The 22,400-nt window shown below is 39.5% G+C and overlaps 1 protein-coding gene across 1 annotated transcript; it reads right to left on the bottom strand.

Moving 5' to 3' along the window:
• Positions 1-93: 93 nt before the first annotated feature.
• Positions 94-20,792, bottom strand: LOC311255382 (sodium- and chloride-dependent GABA transporter 2-like). Its single transcript, XM_084349804.1, has 14 exons — positions 20,582-20,792; positions 13,080-13,214; positions 12,850-12,990; positions 12,457-12,544; positions 10,037-10,169; positions 7,828-7,962; positions 7,640-7,743; positions 6,718-6,842; positions 6,334-6,446; positions 6,101-6,238; positions 5,791-5,893; positions 3,607-3,707; positions 3,350-3,520; positions 94-3,218 (listed from the first exon to the last, which is right to left on the bottom strand). Exons 1-14 carry the CDS (start codon positions 20,754-20,756, stop codon positions 3,105-3,107), a joined length of 1,776 nt encoding a protein of 591 aa, XP_084205930.1. The 5' UTR covers positions 20,757-20,792; the 3' UTR covers positions 94-3,104.
• Between the last annotated feature and the right edge of the window lie 1,608 nt (positions 20,793-22,400).

The following is a 22,400-nucleotide window of genomic DNA, read 5'->3' as shown; positions in this document are numbered from 1 at the left end:
ATATATATATATATATATATATATATATATATATATATGGAGTATATAAAACATTACAAAAGTAAAACCACAAAGAAAATGTAGGTAATCAAATCAGTGAAGAATCATACAAAAAACAAAAGAATCATACAGGTGTGTTTGCTTGTTTTAGTTCATGTTGAGATCACATCAGAACAGTAATGTTAATGGCACTAAAACATGTGATTGTATTGATGCCATAGTGTCAGGACCTTCAGAGAATTTCCCAGAGGGAATCACATGAGTGACTTAGTGTGTTAAACTAACAGAATTACTGCTGCTCAGGCCTGTCCAGCTGGGAAAACAGGAGACTTAGGAGAACAAAAGGGAGGAACGCATTGAAAAAGTGTATAGAGGTCACTGAGGCCAAAGATAGCCTTGTTGAAGCCTGTTGATGAACTTTTTCTGAAAGTAAAAAGTTTGATTCAAAGCCATACAAGCTTCTGGCTGTGGCAAGTAAAACCAACATATCTGTGTATATTTGTCGAGTCCATTCATTCAGACTCTTGAATTATGTGACAAAATAATCTTAACTATCAAGCCTACTTACTAGCTTTTGTTTCAGTTGAAAAAAGATGGTAAGTGCACCTTTGAGCTGAGATAATTTTGCCAAATGTACTGATCCCATAGTCAAGAATCAACTCCCATGCTGTCTTCAAATAAAAAAAATCTTGACAACAATGCAACCATACATTTTTGGTTAAGGTAAAATACTGAAGTTTGACATTCTGTGAAACACTTTTTTGCTTTCTTCTGGAAGAGTGAGTTGAGATGATTGACACCACTCTCATGTCTCTGCAGCCAGGAGATGGTTCACTCAGCCTTAGCACTGAGAAAAAAATCTGCCTTAGACATTAGATTGTCAGAGCAAGTCAGAGTCTGCCTATGGCTGAGGTTTGGGTTGATGAATATGCCAAACAAACCCAGGAAACAGCTGTTTGTGTCCCTTGTGAGACCGAAAGTGAATGTTGTTTAACTTGTGTATGTGAGGTTACCTAATGCACTCAAGTATGCAGCATGAAGTCACGTATGTGACATATGTTCAAATGTAACTTAAGGTACCATGATGTTTTCTTAAACCTAACCAAACTGCTGCGGTTGAACAACATTACACTGTCAATATTTTACGAACTGGGAATAAGAAAGGGTTGTAAATAACATATATTTTCTCAATCAGCCTCACAGTGTAGGTGATGTGTCCTGAATAAACAACACTTCTCATAGAACAATTTTGGTTATTTGCTACGGAAGCGTATTGCATTCACTTGACTAATTTATTTTTTGGTCTGTTTTTCTGAGTAATTTTTTTTTGGTCTGTTTTTCTGAGTATTTTTTTTTTTGGTTTGTTTCTTTTTTCTGTTTTTCTGACTAATTATTTTTCCTGTTTTTCAGAGTAATTTATTTTCTGTTTTTCGTGGTAATTTTTTTCTGTTTTTCGGAGTAATTTTTTTTCTGAATTATCGCGATACTTCGAACTCCCGCGAGAACCTCCAAACTGCCATATCTGTCCAACTGATTCTGGAGAAACATTACTGTGTCTAGCAGATCTGAATGGGCTTTCCTTCTGAACAACCGCAAAGCCCCATTCCGACCGGGTTACGGTTAAGGTTAGGGTTTCAGGTTCGGAGTGGCGATCTTTTTTCAAAAAAGGGCCGGCATTCCGAAACATGAAAGTGAACCTTCGGAGTGGCGACCTGTCGCCGTCCTCAGGTGCCTGCGTAAAGTTGACAAACTAATGGTAATACCATCTATATGACTTAAAGACAGGACTATCTCCCAGTGTCTTAAACCCAGATCAAAGTAAAACTTGATTCAATTAAACAAGTCGGTCATGTTTGTCTCCATTATCGAGCTTTCAATAAAGGAATGAATGCGTCTATTGTTTCAAATGCTCTCTAAACTCAGAAAAAAATTACTCTGAAAAACAGAAAAAAAAATTACTCCGAAAAACAGACCAAAAAAAAATTACTCCGAAAAACAGAAATAATTACCCCGAAAAACAGACCAAAAAAAAAATTACTCCGAAAAACAGACCAAAAAAAAATTACTCCGAAAAACAGAAATAATTACCCCGAAAAACAAACCAAAAAAAAAAATTACTCAAGTGAATGCAATACGCTTCCGTAATTTGCCATTGTATTGTATTTGCTCTTCTCAGTGGCTCAATGGGTTGGGGGTTTGATGTCAGACATTTCTACCCACCAACCAAAATTGGGTTTTTTATTGGGGTTATTGGGTTTTTTGCATATGTTGCCATCTCTTAACAGTATGTGTATAATCTCTATAATGTTCCACAGCTGTTACATAGCAAAGGAATGAACTTTAATAACACAGTGTCCTCAGGTATAAACTGGGAGCAGGTATAGTGAAGAGAGATCGGCTTTATAATGGAAACAATTAGCTGCTCAGCACCAGGCTTATTATTCCACACTGATGGCCTACTTACTTACTTCCTTACTACAGTAATGCCCTGTTTATAGGCCGCAATGATGTAAAAGTTTGTGCATTTGTGATAAGAAGTATTTTGTACATTCATCATACATCTGTAAGAATTCTAAATATAATATAATTCTGAAAAAAACCCTGTATATACACTTATTATACTGTATTCAGAGGTCACCTCACCTTAAAACAAATATCTGTAAATGAATACTACCACCATAAATATAGTAAACAACATGCCCTACATATAAAAATAACAAAAATCAAAAAAGGAACTTTGAAAGGTACAGTGTGTAGGATTTAAGAGGATCTATTGGCAGAAATTGAATATCATATTCATAATTATGTTTTCATTAATGTACAATCACTTGACAATACAAATTGTTGTGTTACCTTTGAGAGAGCCCTTTATATCTACTGAGGGAGCAGCTCCCTTTTCCACGGCATGTTGTACCATCATGTCTCTCCAGTAATGAACAAACCAAACACTGGCTGTGGAAAGGGTCGTTCACATTTTTCTTAGCATTTTTAGTGACTGCCATAGGAAAGGTGAAGGGAAGGGTATTTCGATGGTCACAACCTGCAACCTCACCGCTGAATGCCGCTAAATCCTACACACCTGATCTTCAAAGGATTTCATTAGCCTACATATTGCCATTTTTTCCTACATCAGAGACACGCAGTGGGACACAGATGTTTGCCATTTCCTTTGCCATCACTGGAAGGTCATCAGCAGGTCGGGAGCTTGACTTGACACGCTAGGGAAACGTATCGATATTGTCACAGAATATTACCTCCAAAAGAACAGTATGCACAGGTAGCAAAAACTAGTTTATAGCTCCTTAAAACTGCAAAATAACAAGGTCAATCAATAACAACCACAACTGACCTGCCAGAAAGTCCCTTTTCCTTTGGCCAGTTTGTAGACCATGGTCACTGGAATCAACATAAGGGATGACATGGCCAGAAACCAGCCAATCCCGTACGCCCACCAAGGATACACGTAGGAGTTGTTGAATCTCAGGGGCGAGTGTCTCAGGATCAAAAACACAAGTGTGCCCTTCAAAGGGGAACAATTTACACATATATAAAAACTGTAGGGTTCAAAAGGTAAGGTTGTTTCTATAAATATAATCAAACACTTACACTGCAAATAAGAGGAGTGCTATACATCCAGCAGTACTTAATCAGTGATAGAGGTTTGTACCCAATCATGTCCGCAATGTTGTCACTGAAGCGTTCAGCACCTGGGACAGAGACAAACAACATACACAACTTTTTGGCAGTGATCATTCAAATGTGGTTATCAAATACTTCTGACACAGATATGTTAACAGAGGTAGGATATATTACAGTTTAACAATAAACTTTATTGTCTAAGGTGACATCAGTGCACTGAAACAGTAAATGTACTGGGAATTCAATAATTATAACTATTACCAAGCTTCTATTTCTGCATTATTGTATCTAGAAAAATTAGTTTTCATATCATAAAGTTGTGACGCAATTGTAAGGTTCCCAATCCAGACACTCTCATCATCAGGGCAGTGCATTGAGATCCTGCCCATGAATATCACAAACAGGATCAGAGACAAGGGACACCGCTGGCAGAGTCCAACACCAGGGCTTAATTTGTGCAGGATCCTGCCGGAACAGGATCCATATGTCCATATTACTGAAATGGATCGGAGGCAATCGATCAGATGTACAGACAAACAGAACATGTCACTAAGTTTGGTTTGTCAGCTCATTGCTTTCTGTAGTTGTTCGTAGCTCTTCTGCCCTAATAGGGGAGACGAGTCGACAGGGAGGTGAAGGGACTGTCAGTTCCCCTCCTAAGTACTCCCCGGGGTACACGGTCAGTTGCCTTCTCCAAGTCCACAAAACACATGATGAAAAGCTGGTCTACGACCAGGACGAAATCTGCACTGTTCCTCTTGAATCCGAGGTTCAACAATCTGTCTGAGCCTCCTTTCCAGCACCCTGGAATAAACTTTCCCAGGGAGGCTGAGCAGTGTGATACCCTGTTAACTGGAGCACACCCTCTGGTATTTCTTTATAAAATGGGAACCACCACTCCAGCCTGCCTCTCCAGAGGTACTGTCCTAGACCTCCATGCGACACTGACAAGGCGTGTTATCCTACACACGTGTTATCCAAGACAGCCCAACAATTTTCAGAGCCTTCTGCATCTCTGGGCAAATCTCAGCCACCCCTGACACCTTGCTGCAGGGGAGCTTCTTGACTACCTCAGTGACCTCTGCCAGGGATACGGACGAGTATTCCCTCGGGTTTCAGTGGCCACACTGGATGTATGAGCAGCACGTGTGTGTAGTCAAGATCAGGAATTCCTCAAAGTGCTCCTTCCACTGCCCGATGGTATCCCCAGTTTGGGTCAGCAGGTCTCCTCCCCAACTGAACCAGCCCGGGCTAAGCCGTGCTTTCCCTTTCTGAGATGCCGAATGGTTTGCCAGAACTTCCTTGAGGCTGACCAGAAGTTCTTCTCCATAGCCTTCCCCAAACTCCACCAACACCCAAGCGTTTGCTTCAGCAACCGTCAAAGCTGCAGTCCTTCTGACCTCCCGGTACCTGTCTCCTGCTTCAGGAGACCCCTGGACCAACCTAACCTGAAAGATCTCCTTCTTCAGTTTGGTGACCTCTCTCACCACTGTTGTCCACCAACAGGGTCTTAGGATGCCACCATGACAGGCACCAATGACCTTCTGACCTCTCTTTACCCAGGTGTCCAAGACATACGGCCGCAGGTTTGATGATATGACCACAAAGTTGATCATCTACCTTTGGCCTAAGGTGGCATGGTACCAAGTACGAACCACCTAATGCACGAACTTGGTATTCGTTATGGCCAATCCATGACTAGCACAGAAGTCCAATAACAAAGCGCCCCTCAGGTTCAGATCAGGCAAGCCGTTCCTCCCAACCACCCCCCTCTAGGTTTCCCCATCATTGCCCAGGTGAGCATTGAAGTCCCTCAGAAGAACTATAGAGTCTCCAGATGGAACCCCTTCCAGGACGCCACCCAAAGACTGCAAGAAGGCTGTGTAATCTGAACTACCGTTCTCAAACAACAGCCAGAGCCTTCCCCTCAGCGACTTGTAGTTGCATAGGGGCGACCCCTTTGTGCCTCGTAGAGAACTCCAACACCGCGGTGCTCAGCCGGGGGCTTGAGAGTTTATTTTATCACATACAATCATATAACGTACAATGTAGCGTAACCTGGTTCTATTTGGTCTTGGTTATATGGTAGCATAACTAGTTTGATGGCAATATAACAAAGAAACGAAAGACAGTTTGCCAACTGTATCTTACCATAAATCCATCCAATAATCACAGACTGGAAAATTGCCATCAGAAGAAGAGTGGGACCGCTGCATACATAGTGATCAAAGATCTGCAGGATGTAGGCGCCAGCCTAATATGAAGACAGACAATAAATTTGACTGGATATCAAATAATTTTGTGATAGGTAAACAGCTCCCACTGATGTTTTCTTTTAATACCATCAGGCTAAATGGGAAAAAAAGTGGTGTAAAAGGGTGTTAATTGATCAGACTGCAAATATCTCTCACACAATGAGCTGCTTACATGGCCACCAAGCAATACACTTCTTTCAGTTTACCTCTGTCACCAATAATAGGCCAAACACATAGCAAATAGCACAGATCAGCAGCAGAAAAAACTCTCTGCGATATCCTTTTCGGATCTGGGAAGGGTAGATATCCGTTAGAGAGGTCATGATGCTTTCAAGCCCAGCAAACTAAAGAGTGACAGAGAGACAAGTTAGTTCAGGGACAACAAAAGGAGAAACATTGCTGGAAATGTTTGGGAAACTTAAGTAAGGTTGCAGCTGACCTGACCGTCTACTCCTAACAAAATGATCATGAGGAAGAAGCACATGGACCAGACCTGAGGCCAAGGTAGAAGGGTCACAGCTTGTGGGTAGACGATGAACACAAGCCCAGGGCCTGCAGAGTGAAACCAACAGTAAATAATACAAGAATGTTCTGTGTCTGCACAAAGCTGATATTTTATCTACTGTGCCTGCTCCTTACTTGAGGATTTTGGTCAGAATAATCAAAACAGATAAAACTGAAAATTAAATTTATTTAATCAAAGTACCTATTTCAAAATTAAAATATTTCCAAACAATGAGAACAATTGGTTGTTTAAATGTTTTCATTTTCATGGAATGGCAGTAGGTTTTTGAATCAGCACTGAGTAGATTTATATTCATACCTGACTCAGCAACTGAGTGAATGTCAACACCCTGTTTTTGTGACATGTAGCCCAACACTGAGAAAATGGCAAAGCCAGATATAAAGCTGGTCCCACTGTTCAACAAGCAAAGATAGTAGGAGTCTCTGCAAATAAGAAAAAACACTGTGTCATTATCCTCTTCCTGTAAAACAGGACAGCTAAACTTGCTGCATTACAGTAAATTAACATTTAGAACATGCTTACATGCAAAGAGATATATCTACACATCGACTCCACATTGACTGCTTCGGCTCACTGCTGCGATAAATCAACGTCACCCCCTTTTTGGTAAGGGCAACATTGGCCTGGAAATAAAAACCTCAGCAGATTTTAAGGAGTGGTATTTGTTTTCAAGAGTTAATTATGTTGTTTATTATCTATATAACATAATTTAATATGCATTAACATGACAATGGATTATTGTCCACCACATTAAGTAATTCAGTTCAGGTAAGCCTCTTGAGAACCTTGCAGTGATTGTAACCAAACTATCTAGATTCTTAATAACTAGTGGGGTTTTTTAACTAGTAGATTATAGACCTTTGAAAATAAAAATAAGTCATTGAAATTTGTTGGAAAGTAAATGTTATGGTGCTTTTTATCCAGAGAAACAGCAGCTCCCCTGTTTACTTGTATTTGTTGACAGGCCAGTCCTGCCTGGTCCAATATGGTGGCAACGTTGACGTACAATCCAGCAGGCAATGAGACATCTATGTTTTTATATCTATGCTTACAGGTGTTCTGAAATGTAAACCACTACAATAAAATAACTTATGGTCAAATGGCTGATGGATGAAAATAAATAAAAGCACTTCATATGGTGCTTTTTGTTGCAGACAAAACCATTTGGCATAATGCCACTGCAGCTACTTTATTCTCAGTCATATTATAAAGTACTCACTTGTAACAGTTGTTGTTGTACTTGTTGTAGCTCCCAAGTGTGGTCAGGCATCCCAAACATATGGCATACGAATAAAATATTTGGGTTCCAGCATCCATCCAAACCTGCAAGCAAGTAAAAAATTATTAAACCTCAAGACACTTTGATAGAATAATTCAATGCAAATGAGAACATACGCTGAATGATACCTGTGGGTCAGCCAGCCGTGCAGGATTCGGGTACAGGTAGTACTTGATACCGTGCAAGGCTCCAGGAAGTGTCATTCCTCTGATGAACAGCACAATCAACATGACGAACGGGAATGTGGCTGTGATGTAGGTAGCCTACATTTAAACAGAAAATGATTTTGTTATAAAGATAATCCTGAGAAAAATTGATACCAAGAACAGTATGTTTTAAAAGAGAGAGAATGACCAAAAATAGATGTAAATTTAAAAATAATGACATGGTAATGTGACATAAGGAAACAACAGCATGAAAGACACAAAAAGAGCAGAGACAACAAAAGAATAAAGCGAGTTCAATGTTTGTTCAGGATCAGATGCACAGACTCCCAGCTCAGAGCCTGGGTAAGCAGGACATCAGAGGGCAATATTAAATGGGCTATTACGCACAACGATTGATCAGCTACTGAAAAGATGATGGAGTGAAAATCTGGAGGGACATTCGGCCACATTTCAAGGTAGAACAAAATATTTGATAACCCATTCGCTCACGTTAGCATTTAACAACTTCCTAGCTAACATTACAGTTTGATAACATCCAGTGTGTTTCACTTCCAGGCTTAAATAAATGTGTCCAAGATGTGCGTTGATATTTTAGAATTATTTTACGCCTTTTATATTGCATTGTGGAACACTATTAAACGGTAACGGTAGCTAGGAAGTAGTTGAATGCCACCAACAGTGTCTCTAGTACATTTTTCTACTTTTCTTTCACCAACTTGGATTTTCCACACATATAAAAAAATAAAATAGGGTTAGGGGTTAGACTTATCCTGGGAAATGTAAACCCGATTGACTTCATGCTTGTTATAGAGAATTAAGTTGAACCCTATCAAGCGAATGCAGGACTTCAGGGCACATGGGGATGTGGGAAACCAATAATGTGTTACACAAAAGCTTTTCAACTTGTGTAATTTGAGGCACTGGAGGGAAAAGTACAGCAGTAGGGAGTGAATCGTGTTTGGTAACTATGTGGCACAGCCAAGATCTGTTTCAAACACCTCTCTCACAGAAGAGTCTGCCAGTCAGCGTTTCCAGTTTCCAGTTACTTACATCACATGCAAAAAAATGTAAGACAGACTTGTCCATCCTCTGACTACATTGTCAAATTACTGCGTTGGCTTGTAGCCACTTTTCACACCGGGATGAAAGAGATCCTTTATTAATACTGTCTTTTAATGCTTTGGGCTAAACCAAGAGTGGCAGGAGAGAGTTGATCACACGCATCACACTTGTTCTTTCCCTAGGGTAAAAGTTAATGTACTCCATACCATATAAAGGGATGAATTTATTTCTGTTGTAAATTTTTTGTATCAGTCTATTTTAAAGCACTTCATGTACTTGATAACTGCTGCAGACCTGTATTGAACTGGAGCAACATTTGCAGACCAGTTTCCTCTGGCACAGAAGTTTCTTGATTTAATTTAAAAATACTGTTAGATACTGTTAGAGATTCCCTTACCCCTTTCCCAAAAATCCCACAAACACCTGCTAACATCTGGCTTTTTTGTGCAATGTGAATGTGTACAATCAGGATTTACTCCCAACCAATTAACCCAGCAGTAATCACGGGTATTTATTGCCTCCGCTCTGGCTCGGCCACGATGCTATGACGTGTGTGGAAGTTAAGGCCTTTGGCTTGTTAATATCTTTCCATCCATACCTGTCAAGCATATAAAAAACGTCACTGTTGTTAGTGGCTTCCGTGTGGTCTGACCCTAGTCAGCTGCCTGATCAGCACTGGGCATGTGCAACTCTCAACAGAGATCAGAAAGATGCAAGCTCACATAACCAGTGTATGCCTGCTTCTTTTGGGTCTAATTATTTTTTATAGCACGTCTCTGTCATGCTGACAATGTGCAGGAGATTTCTGACTAGCCAGATTGTGAAACAGCTTCAGACTCCTCCCCTGCTACTTCAGTGTCATGCTCATAGTGATGAATGTGTTCACTTAAAAAAAGCCAAAAAAAAGACTAGTTACTCGGCCTTCATTTTACATCAAAATGAATGTGGGCAAGGGGCGTGAAGTGTGACGGAGCTATCCCTTGATATCAGCTCCTTTGCTGGAATGTCAATCTTCGAATTCTGCCCTCATTTTGAGCCGGTGCTGTTGCAGCTGGTTAATACAGGTGAGGAAAATCACATTCCCAAGGATTTGTCATTTCAATCTTACCTTTCCGGTCGATCTCACTCCCTTCCAGACACAGAAGTAGCAGATGATCCAGGCCAGAAGAAGGCACAAGGAAAGGTCCCACTGTATGTTTCCAATGGCCTCTATGCCGTCAGATATTCTTAGAACCCGTCGTCTGTAAGCACCAAGGTATTGTCAGGAAATACGTCATAGCATCTCAATAAATCTCATATTAGAGTAGTACCTACAAAAAGTAAAAAAAACTGCAAGACGTATGTCAACACAAGGACCTTTTACTGTAGGTGTATGTCCAAAATGTAAACACTTTAATGATCAATTTGGTCGATTCAAAACATTACAATAAGCTAAGGATATTATGCCTATCTCAGCAGCTTAATTATGTCTCATTCACCCTCCCTTTTACGGTATAATTTCTAAACTGGCGTAACGTGCGAAGAAGATAAAATGAACAACAAAAATATATTTAGACTTTTTAATATATTTTGAAAATCTGAGGTGTAACCTTTGATGATGAATTCATTACGGTTAGATGTTGAGATAAACCGGCATTAAAAAAAACACAGTCCTGGCACTGCGCATTTAAACGGAATGCAGTTTTTATAAATGCTTGAATGAACAATCAAAGGCCCTTCACACACCTTCAGTACACAGGTGTCTTCAATTATTCTGGCTGATTAGACACCTTGACAAGATGAACTTAGGGAGGGCTACAGTGTGACCAGTACCGCCTTACAAAAAATATCAGAGTGATTGATATGTCAATCAAACACAGTCTGTACATGTCCATGCAGTTCTGACATTAGGTCTAATCAGGCAGACTAAATGAAAACAGGTGTGTTACAACAACAAATCCCATGTTTACAATTTATAACATTCACATCTTTGACAACTCATGTTGTTGATGGCCCGAACCCTCATCCAATGTACTGCTAATCCTTAACCTCTCATAAAAACTATATCCATATTCATGTCCCCTCTAAATATTTTGTTACATAAGGGGCTCAGTCTCTGGGTGTACTTAAAGCAGCAGAGACGCTACTAAATGATCAAAGAAATATTGCAGGAATATTATATGAATACTACAGGTGACTTCACTTAGCTTCTTGACACTTTGAACCCGAACTTGTGTGATACTACTCCATAGAGTATAGAGGGTACAAAATATATAGTTTAGAGAGTATTATAGATCTAAGATGAAACTGACAGAAGAGCAGGACAGTGAGAAAAAGGTCCAATTAAAAATCTGTCTGCGACTTTAGCACCACGATGACCATGAGTAAGATGAAGGATCAATGAGTCAGACAGACAAAAATAACATATTCAAATAAATGGCCCCTCTGCTCCTGCACTCTCTGCTACAAGGGGATGGAGAGATGGCAGGTTTAGAAGAGGGGTTTTTGCCAACAAGGGGGGTGGCATCCCCCCTCAATCCCCTATTGTATTGGGGGGTTAAAAATACTGTTCATTTACCATAGACTGCAGCATTAAATACAATAATATTATTAAAAAATGTTTTCATACAATCGCATAACAATAAGCACCAAGTCAAATGTATTGAATCTTTTTGGAGAGAATAGTAATTATGACTTGGATGTTGACATGAATGGCTTTTACAAATTAGACAAGATACAGCTCTGATGAATCCAACCTGGTACTTAACAATGTGGAAGTGCCTGCAAGCCAAAAAAATATGGATACCTCACAATCAACTCTGTGACCGTCTTGATGGTGTGAATGCTCAGAAGTCATTGATATAAGAATCCTATCCTATTTTATCTGTTCTCTGTCCTATTTCTACCATCCATCCCATATGACATGAATGGGACATCAGCATTGGACTATCCCTGAGAAAACAAACAGACCTGAAAATCTGAGGCATTAATAAAATGCAGCTAATTATAACAGTGTGCTTTTAGGTTGAAGGGATTGCTTTACTTGTGATTTCCTGCCTTAGTGACCTCCATTACTCAACAGATCTAATGATTACAACTGTAATGAGTTTTAGCTTATTCCGACTGAGTAGATCTCGACTGCGGTTCACATTTTGTAATTAGTTATGACACCAATTGCGTAAGGGTTTATGACTTTATTATGAAACCGGTAACATGAAGATGTCCTGCCCTAACACATACTGTACAACGTAATTATTTGTTTCATAACCGAATTGGCATAACCAAATTATTCGGTTACGCCAATTCGTACACACCCAACCAATGCCAGACAACACTTCTGTGTATGAGTATGAACATGGCGTGTGATTTATTTATTTATTTTAACACAAGTGCTGTATCGTAGGCAACTGGACTAACTGGTTCCAACTAACTGGAGGGGAGCTGCAGGCTTTTAAACTCTGTGTGGGAGTGTCCTTACAGACTCGTTAAGGACACGTGTGAGCTCTGAGTTTCAGAATCTATTAAATACAGTTTTGGGTAAAAACTTACTGCCAAAACTCCACTACAGACGATGATGAATTCACAGGCGAGGTCCAGTTAGCAGTGATGTTATTGTTGTTCAATACCACGCAAGAATCTGGAATATAACAAAGTATTGTTAAATACAGTTAAAACTGAATTGTATGCTTGATCAAATCAGTACTTCATGATAAATAAATCATTGTAATGTGATACAGTAACCAGTTAGGTAAATTCAAATAACCAGACACCATACTAAATTATAAATACAATGAAATAATGCTTCTTTTAGTGTATTTTTTTTTAAAATTAACTTGTGCAAATGCTTTAATGGATACTTTGGACTTATACAATAATAGTTTGTCGTGCATCTGTGGAAGAGGGATAATAGCTACAATAAATGAGGACAACTACTTCATTCACCTGTATTCCATGTGTTATTACAGGTCGCCCATGGCAGCTGACCAGAGAAGGAAGAGAAAAAGTAGAGGAAAGCCCAGGCCAAAATCACAATGTAGCTGATATTTCCATAGAAAATGATCATTTGGCTGGCGTATCCTATGCCTGAAAAGAAGAAAAAAAAGTTTACAATTTAACTGCAGCAGTGTCTGCTTCTTAACTTTGCTCAGTACATCCTCGAAGGTTAACCTCACCTTCGAACAAGGGGCAAACCTTCCTCCAGCACATGATTCCTCCCTGACTGGTGTACTGGCCCAGTGCTATCTCCAGTACGAACAGAGGAATGCCACAGGTCACAAGGAACAGGATGTAAGGAATGAAGAATGCACCTGCAAGTATGAATAAGGCATTACAAACACACAGCACACATAGAAAGAGTACCATGATCAGAATAATGTTTCTGATTTCTGTTTCTCTTGGATATTTGACTTAAATATGTAATGGAAGAGGCATATTTTACAGTTTAACAATAAGCTTTATTGTCCATAAGGACATCACTGCACTGAAACAGTAAACTTTTCCTAGGAATTACTCATTACCCTAAGCATCCTTTTCTGTAGTTTTCATATCGGCAAATATCGAACAACTTATGTGCTGAAACCTATATTTTTGTGAAAGGCCATAATCAACTGATAATGTCTGACGATCACTAGTCCTATAGAAGTTCTGTAGAAGCCAAGCATTGCTCTGCTTGCAGATTTCTTCACATTTGCATTGTTTTCTCGAGATTGAGAGATAATCAACCTGTTATCACGAGAATTGGTTGTTTCCTTCTGTTATATTGTTTATCAGAGATCTGGATTGCCATGGCATGCAAAATGGCACCTTGACAACTGTAGGGACTGATTTATGCTGAAAATGTCAGATCAAGGAGTACCTGTTATTGATCAACACATCAGCAGTTAACTTGCTGAAATATCTTGCTGAGTATCATAACTCTTTCAACTCTTCAGCATGTGAGTGTGTGTGATCCATTTTCATTTGAGTAGGCTGCACATGACATCCTCCCAAATTAGCTGTGCCATGAGTTTGTTAATAAAGGTCTGGGGTCAGCGTCAAACCCAATGGCCTTAATGATGTCTTTAACATTATGCTTCATTTAAACAACTGCTGGCTGAAGCAAAGATACATTATCTCGTTATCTTGAGATACCAAGGTGAACTGATCTGTTATCACAAGAAAACTGTCACGGTGTGTTCTGTGTCATCCTTGTTTGTGTTTGTCTTTGTTTCTGTTCCCTGTTGTTTTTCCCTACCTGTTTCCCCCCTCCTTTTCCCTCACCTGCTCCTTCCCAGTGTGTGCGCTTGTGGGCGTGGTTTGCTGCTGCAGCAGATAGATGCACTTGAGCTTCATCAAACTCATCAACAGCCATAACCCTGGTCTCCACTTCACTTCGGTGCCAGATTGTTCCATCTCTTCTGGTGTCTCTCCAGCGTTCTGTCCTTGTGACTTATCTTGTGTTTTTTGATCTCCAGTGTGCTTTTTGGATGTCTTTGTTTACACTGTTTGTGCTTGCATCGTGTGCAGATTTCTCCGGCATTTCTCTGCTCAGCCTTCAGCTCTATTGTCCTCTCCAGCTCACCTGTGCAGCCTACTCAACCCTGTAACCCAGTGACTCATACCTCCGCAACTCATCTCCTCCTGCTCATCTGCCTACCCTCATCTTCGTCATTCCTCTTTAATGTTAAAATAAAACTTTTTACTTTGCACAAATCCTCCACTTTTGGTACCAAAACCTAAAACAAGCTTCAATATTTCGAGATAATGAAATAATTAACTTGTGATCCAGAGATAATGGCATTAAAGGAAAAATTGCAAGAACGGCAGTCTGTACACATTTGTACCTCCAACTCAAATGGGAATAGCTGCACATTTCCTTATATGAGCCACGAAGAAGGGGAATTGTACAATGATGGAGAGGTTTAAAAATAACGTGATAGTGCTGCTTCACTCAGCCTTGTTGTTGCTATTTAGACGAGATTAAAGCAGCTGAGTATAAAAGGTAGTTGATAATGTAATTTAAAAAAAGATTTCCAAACTGTCTTTGAAGGCAAACCTTAGATTGAAGGTGATGAATGAAAAATATATATTGGATATTACGCTACAAATGATGTACAGTATGCGTAAGACCACACATACACTATGTATATACGTACATATGTATATTGCGAAAGGAATCAGATTTGTAAACTTTAGCTTAAAATTGTTAAGAAAGTTATAAAAGTACAATTCATTGATGAGCAAGGTTTGTGGCATTAAAGTGCGGAGAGGAGAACGTGAGACTTTATCAAGAAATTCAGTGCTAACAATAGTTGTATTTTATCTTTCATTGGTTTTGATTACAAATAGTTTGAAGCCTATTTTCGTGTCAAATATCTGTCTGGGAGTGAAACAATGAGTGGGAGTCGGAATGTAAGTACTTCAGTGTCTAAAGAAAGCCTTTTAACACGTTGCAGCTGGCTTTGAAAGCATTTTGCTGGCGCTAACATTAGCGTCCATTGCTAGTTGCAGGCGTTGCTCACTAGGGGAACAGCCTGACATTCCGAAACACCTCCATTGCGAAACCCCTCCATCCCGACACACCCCACTCCGACACACCGCTGTTCCGAATCCGACTTTCAACTTCCGATTACTTCCCAATATGGTTAGGGTTAGGGGTTAGGGTCAGGGGTACCACAATAGCCTTTTCGGAATAGCGGGGTCTTTAGAAAAAATGAGAAACCACGCCATTACGATGAATGGAAGTCTATTTTCGGAACAGCGGGGTTTCGGAAAAGCGGGGTGTAACCGCTAACTAGTTACCGTTAGCTCGTAAGTCGGAGGCTGTTGTTGCCTGTTGTTGGTCTCTTTGAGATTTAGTAGGCTGTTCGGTGGGAATAATTTCCTTAGTTATAAGTTAATTTCTTTACCTTCTCATGTTTGTAGGAAGTTGCTCTCCTTCATGTTGTCAATCTCCATCAGCCATGAGCATCCAGACAGGTATGTGTGGTTAGAAACAGCTAAAGTTAGCTTAGCTTCTTAGATGACATTGTAACGGTTAACCATATAAACTCTATCCAGTCATCTCGGTATTTTTTTTATGAAGGCCATCATGCTTATTTCTCACTCTGTGCACATTCTGTATTATGACATTACTATGGCAGTTTTTTTTAATAATCTCCATATAATTTGACCCAGTGACTTGCTAAATCAATACCAAAAATCATTAGTACAACAGACAAATAAATGAGACACACCTCTTTTTAATGCCAGTATCCAAACTATCAGTTTTCTTCAAATCTGCAATTCTTGTTGAGGGTGAAGGAGTACATATGCTGCTTTTCTGAAATGTGTCAAACTACTATGTGGACATTAAAATGTTTGTGGAGGTGATCTCATATCAAAATGGACACATGCCAATACTCCAGATGTATCTAGCAGTGGCAAAAGTACACACATTCTTTACTCAAGTAGAAGTACATATACTTGTGTATAAAAAGACTGGTAAAAACAGAGGTACTGATTCAACTTCTTCACTCAAGTAAAAGTAATAGGCTCTGAAATATACTTAAATTATAAAAGTAAAATGATCCCTCTGAAGGAAAGTTCTACCAGCCATTTCTGGGAAACCCTAACTGAACCTTAATATAATTCAAAGACTATTAAACTTAAAGATAGAGTCAGTAGGATTTCTCCAAGCTGTTTGTATATGCATTAAAACTAAGTTTTAAGCAGTAGTAAGTACAGATTTTTGTGTTAAAATGTAGAGAGTAAAAGTAAAATGTTTTAGCCTCATAGATGTCAGGAAACAACTTTTTTACTCCGTAAAGATATAGTGGAGTAAAGACTTCCTAAGCAGAGTGATGACACAAACCCTCTCTGTGTAATTATTTCATATTGTTATTATTGAGATTCTATGTTTTTTTGTTTTGTTTTGTTTTTTGAGCCGGTCAGGCTGTGTGCTCATGTTAGTGCATGTGAGCCCCCTCGTCGTTCGGGCCACTTGTGGGTCGTTGGTCAAACCGGCCTTCATGTGGGTTTCTAAGGCTAGGTGAGCCCAGGTGTGAATGGTTGTTAAGCTGTCTGGGGAGAGAACTCAGTACAGCATTGTAGGTGGGTGATTAGTAATGTCTTAGGCCACCTCCTCTGGTCAAAGAGGGTCGTTCCAGTTTGACATAGATGGATTCCTTTACTCCTCTTTCAAGGAATCCATGTCAAAGTGGAACGACCGTCTTTGACCACATAAATACGTTGCACTGGTCAAAGTGAGAGGACTCTGCATCACCTTCACCAAACCTGGGTAGGCCCTTGGAAGTAAATAAAACCCGTAGGGATTTAGCACAGAATGTGACTGTGCTCTTTACACAAACAATATTTTCATAGCCTGTCAAACCCTTAAGCATCAGATGTGAGGTAGAGGTAGATACAGAGTTAATGTTTTACAGTAGTTAGCCCTCTGAATTCAATTTCAGTTTTTAATAGCATCATGTCGCATAGTATAATAAACCATGCCACTATTGTTTTTCTTGGCAACTGAGTCGGTTCACAAATAAAATGCTGCAGGTATTTCAGGCTTTACCAGTGTAGTTTTCCTCAGTAGACTGTGGATTGTGTTTTTGCAAACAACATGAGCATAGAGCCATGACCAGGCAAGCCACATGTTCATCACAGCCATCGGATCAGGCTTCATTGAGGAGCATCAGGAGAAGTTGCAATCAGTCAGGTTTTTCTCTATCATAATCTCCCCAGACCCTTCAGATTCCTTCATACTGCACCTACCTCCAGAATGTCCAAGGAGTGAAGCAGCTCATTCAGATTGTTGCCCTGGACCATGCAAACGCCCCGGACGACCAGAAAAACATCTGGTTGGCTTTGCACATGAGATGCATGGTGGTGTAAACAATGGAGTGACTGCTGGACTCCAGCATGTGTGCCTGTCACTTGTACCAATCTGGTGTGTGGCTTATGTGTGAAAGTTCCTAAACTGCAAGACATCAAGCAAACACTATGTGCCACTCACAAGCATTACACCTGCTCTGCAAAGACCTCTTGCTTGGGGAGATCAATAAAATGATGGAGATGCATGGTGCAGCCAAGCAACACTGAAGCTACTTGCTGGCACTACACATCACACACATTGGAGGCCTTGTTGAGGAACTACAAGCCCACCTTGGTACACTTTAAGGGTGATGCCAATCAGACCCTAATGACAAGGAAGCAAGTGCAGCTATGAAGGAGAGGTCAAAAGCTTGTGCAGCTGTCCTTGAAGCAGTACAGTGTACTTCTATTCATCAACCTCATGCTGAATGTCTTGCAAGAACTGAAGCACCTCAGCCTCCTGTTCCAGCAAGAGCCTTTCAGACCAAGAAAAAGGTTTGAATTCAGGCCATGCCGTGTTTTAATTGTAATTGTCTAATTCTGCATGGTTTTGCATTGCATTGTTCATATTTGCCTGTTTAGGCACAATGGCCGCAGTTTTTTAAAGCCCTCCGCTGTCACAGGAAGAGGTCTGGCAATGTGATGATGGGTCCCAGAGGATGGTTTCCGAAATGGCTGAGGTCAAGACTGAGGTCATTTTGGACTGTGTGGTTGCATGTCCTTTTTTTGAGGTTCATCTGAGTGCTGTTGGATATTCTCCTTGTGGTTAGTAATATCTCTCTTTGCTGGTGGGCAGTCCTTGCAGTGCATGATAATACTAAACCAGCTTAATATTACAAAAACTCAAGGGAGGCTTTTCTAGCTCCGTATTACCTGTATCAACTCCGTACTGTATCCCAAGTATTCAAATTGCCCTCCTTCGGTCGTGGAGGCTGTCTTTTGTCCCTGTTCAGAGGTGTTCACTCCCACATCAGGCTGCCAAATCTAGTTGGCTGGGCCCCATCACATATGGTGACTCACCCAGAGATCCGTCTAGACACACTCAAGGCTCCATGGCTAACTGAGCCATGAGCTAATTAGCTAACCGTAGCTAGCTAAAGCCAAGGATGGCTATTCAAGAGCAGCAGTTGTCTACTACTCTGATGATAAACTGCTCCCTATAATTTTAGTGTTACCTTCTAACTCTGGCCATATTCTACAAATCACCCCTTTAAACAAGAACAGAGCAGTGCTTCTGATTGAGCCAGACTACTAAAACTGAGCTGAACAAGTCAGACCGGAGACTTGGCAGCAACAGCAGTGATGTAACCATAACAACTCTTGAACTTAAGTAAGTGGGAGGAGACACGATGCCAAGTTTTATAAGCTATGAGCTTTTTAAAGGCCAGACCTTAAATTAAGAGATCAATTTGAATGAAAAGAAAGTGTTCAATTCAGCATAGGAGACATATAGGACATAGGCACTAATGACAAAATTTGAAGTTGGATGAATTGAGGATTACTTTGGGAAAATCGTAATTCTGAAGGTGTTTGGGACGTTGTACGAATGCCACTATTACATTTAAATTCAAAATGTAACTTATTGGCCGGGTCTTCTCAGTAAAACACGTTTCTTGGCCTATGCTACTCATAGACTTGTCTCAAATAGCCTCATCTGACATAAAATAAATTTTTTAGAAATAGCTCAGATATAGAGTATACAATGTTTTATACAACTGTACAAGTAATAGAAGCACTATTGAAATCACATTAGTGGTCAAGTGCAGTATTCAAATCTCATGACCAAGCTGCAATTTTTTGATTAAGGTAAAATGTGTCTCAACATACCACTATAAATCTGTTGTGCATTGTGGTGCTGAACAGATGCCTATAAATCATATTCTCCAGATTTAAGAAAAAAGAGAAACCTCTTGTTTGGACAAGACCACAGCAAAAACCACATCATCATAATTTTGATATGTTTCTCGGTGAAAATCGCAATCAGTCCCAATCGCAATATCTGCCAAAATAAGTGCAATATGACTTTTTTGCATATCGCTCATCCCTAATGTTTTACTACTGTTTTGTCTTCCTTAGATAAAGAAATGGCCTGTTAATGGTTGAGCACGTCTTGACTTTTATACTGTATGCTCTTTACCTTAAAACAAACTTAATGTTATTTTATCTATTGATTGAATATAACTAATCAAGAAGGTTTTTGTCAAGTTTAGTGTAAATAATATCACCATATTATGCTTTATGTGTATGGGTTTAAAATGCTCATTTCAGCATCCTCAATCAAATCTTAAATTTGAGGCATGGGAAATCAGGACTGTGGTTCTTTGGAAGTAAATAAATCCTGTAGGGATTTAGCAAAGAATGTGACTGTGCTCTTTGCACAAACAATATTTTTCTAGCCTGTCAAATCCATAAGCATCAGATGTGAGGTAGAGGGAGACACAGAGTGAATGTTTTACAGTAGTTAGCCCTCTGATTTCAGTTTTTAGTTTTTAATAGCATCATGTCGCATAGTATAATACAACATGACACTATTGTTTTTCTTGGCAACTGAGTCGGTTCACAAATAAAATGCTGCAGGTATTTCAGGTTTTCCTCAGTACACAACAGTTTCACAATGCAACCCTTAAAAGAGTAAAACACATTTAAAAAATCTAATAAATGTGGCTTTGTGAATATAAAACAATAATCTAATATTTTTTCTTCTGTCTGACAACAAAGAAACAGTTTAAAAAGTAGTAAAAAAAAAAGTTAAAACCTTTGCATCTGACACTGCACTTTTATTAAGTGAAGGCTGGGGTAGAAATACAAAATTGAGACGATAATGAATAGAAATACTCACCACCACCATTCTTGTAGCACAGATATGGAAATCTCCACACATTTCCTAGTCCAATAATAGCACCAGCCACAGACAGAATGAACTCCTTTTTGCTCCCCCACTTGCCACGCTCCTGCACTGTTTGTGAAGTAGTCTTTGGGGGAAGATCACACAGCCTGCACAGAGTGTCTGCCATATCGCTGAGGGAGAAAGTGTCTAATGGGAAGACTGGCATAGATTCCCTGAGTATCTGAATGTAATGTCTAGGGACTGCCTGATGCAGTTTTGTAAGAGGTTGCCTAATTGTCATACTTCAAGGTACTTCAGCCACAAGGGGGACCTCTTGATGTGCACCAAAAAGTAGTTTGCAAGCATGAACATGTCAAACAGGAGAGTGATGGATTTTGCGTGACTAATGTCTTTTTGGACATGGTATTAAAGGCTTCGAAAGTGGGCCTCTCTGGCCCACATAGGGTACAAATGACTGACAGCTAGTAGACCTATTGCTCTGAGGTAAAAATTCATTTGACAGGGAAGCATATTTAATTTCCCACAGTATTTGTCAAAACATGTTTGGGTCCTCGTGTTTGGGTCAAAACTCTAACACTAACCATAACCCAAGGAATATATGACTCTAGGAACATAGGAATATATATATATATATATGTATATATATATATATATATTCACATTTCACCAATCCTGGGTCCTTACACTGGCTTCCCATTCCCTGCATTGTTTCTTGTCATCCCAAGTTCGAGGCTAATACACAAAGGTGGCCTTTGCAGTCAAGGCTCCTCGACTAAGGAATGACATGCCTGAGGAGATCAGGGCTACTGTCCTTTAAATCACGATTATAATACACAATTAAAATACACGATTAAAATACTGTTGTCATTTTTGTTTTATTACTTTTTTGTTTGTTTTTCTGTCTTTGTATTTTATAATGTGTTTAGTTTTTGTGGCTTTTAGTTTGTTTTATTCCCTGCTTTCATGTGTACAGTGTTTAGTCCCCTTCGTCCATTTTTTATTGTAACGCATGTTGTAACTATGTTTTGAAAGGAGCTATATGAACACAGTTTATTTTTATTATTACTATTATTATCATTACAGTGTGAACCTTTCAGGAATTTGTGGGCTCCATGTGATGGAGTAACAGGTTTAAAATACACTGTGTACAGCCATGAAAATCAATAGAGTACCGTTGCCTTTTTTCAGATACACATATGATTTATTTGGGAACTAATCTTCTATATTTATGTCTTCATGTACCTTGCCTCTCGGTCCATCTCCAGGTCCAACTTGCCTAAGTGAACTTGCTAATATTAGTTCTTTATCTAATGCATTTGCCATCATGCAAAAGCCCTGTTGAGTGTGTTCATGTTTTCTGCTCCTAGAGGATTACTTCTGTGCAGCTCATCATTGTAAGGCCACAGCAGGGGGCTCTTCGTTTTTTTGGTCCTTCCTTTGAGTGCAGAGTGACACTTCAAGCTCACTATAGCTTGCTGGTTGCTAATGTGGGCTTTTCAGCTTTCACACAAGAGCATGTGCTCTTTCCAGCCAAATCACTGAAATATACTCAGTCAACAGTGAAGGAAAGAAGTATTCAGATCGTTTACTTAAGTAAAATTAGCAATACCATACTATAAAAATACTTAAATAACTGTTTAATAAATTAATTGAAGTAATAAGTTGTAGCAGTAGTAGTACATGGCATACAATGGGGGGTAGTAAATCTTATGTCTCACTGATGTCCAGTCCAGCACAAAACGCACCAAAAAACTATGTTGAATTAAAATATAGTTTATATGGATACAATGTGAAATTAATAAAAAATTGA

Source organism: Pagrus pagrus (genome assembly GCF_965226575.1).
Source record: "Pagrus pagrus genome assembly, chromosome: 3".
Classification (NCBI taxonomy): domain Eukaryota; kingdom Metazoa; phylum Chordata; class Actinopteri; order Spariformes; family Sparidae; genus Pagrus; species Pagrus pagrus.
This window is presented reverse-complemented; position numbering and strand designations above follow the sequence as displayed.

What these genes read in the sequence shown, in the direction of transcription:
- LOC311255382 (XM_084349804.1), bottom strand. Translation starts at nt 20,756, where the DNA reads ATGGCAGACACTCTGTGCAGGCTGTGTGATCTTCCCCCAAAGACTACT. An exon ending in TCTGTAGTGGAGTTTTGGCA is followed by an intron (nt 10,170 to 12,456) that starts GTAAGTTTTTAC and finishes TGGTGCTTACAG; the next exon opens with ACGACGGGTTCTAAGAATAT. An exon ending in GCACTCCTCTTATTTGCAGT is followed by an intron (nt 3,521 to 3,606) that starts GTAAGTGTTTGA and finishes TCCCCTTTGAAG; the next exon opens with GGCACACTTGTGTTTTTGAT.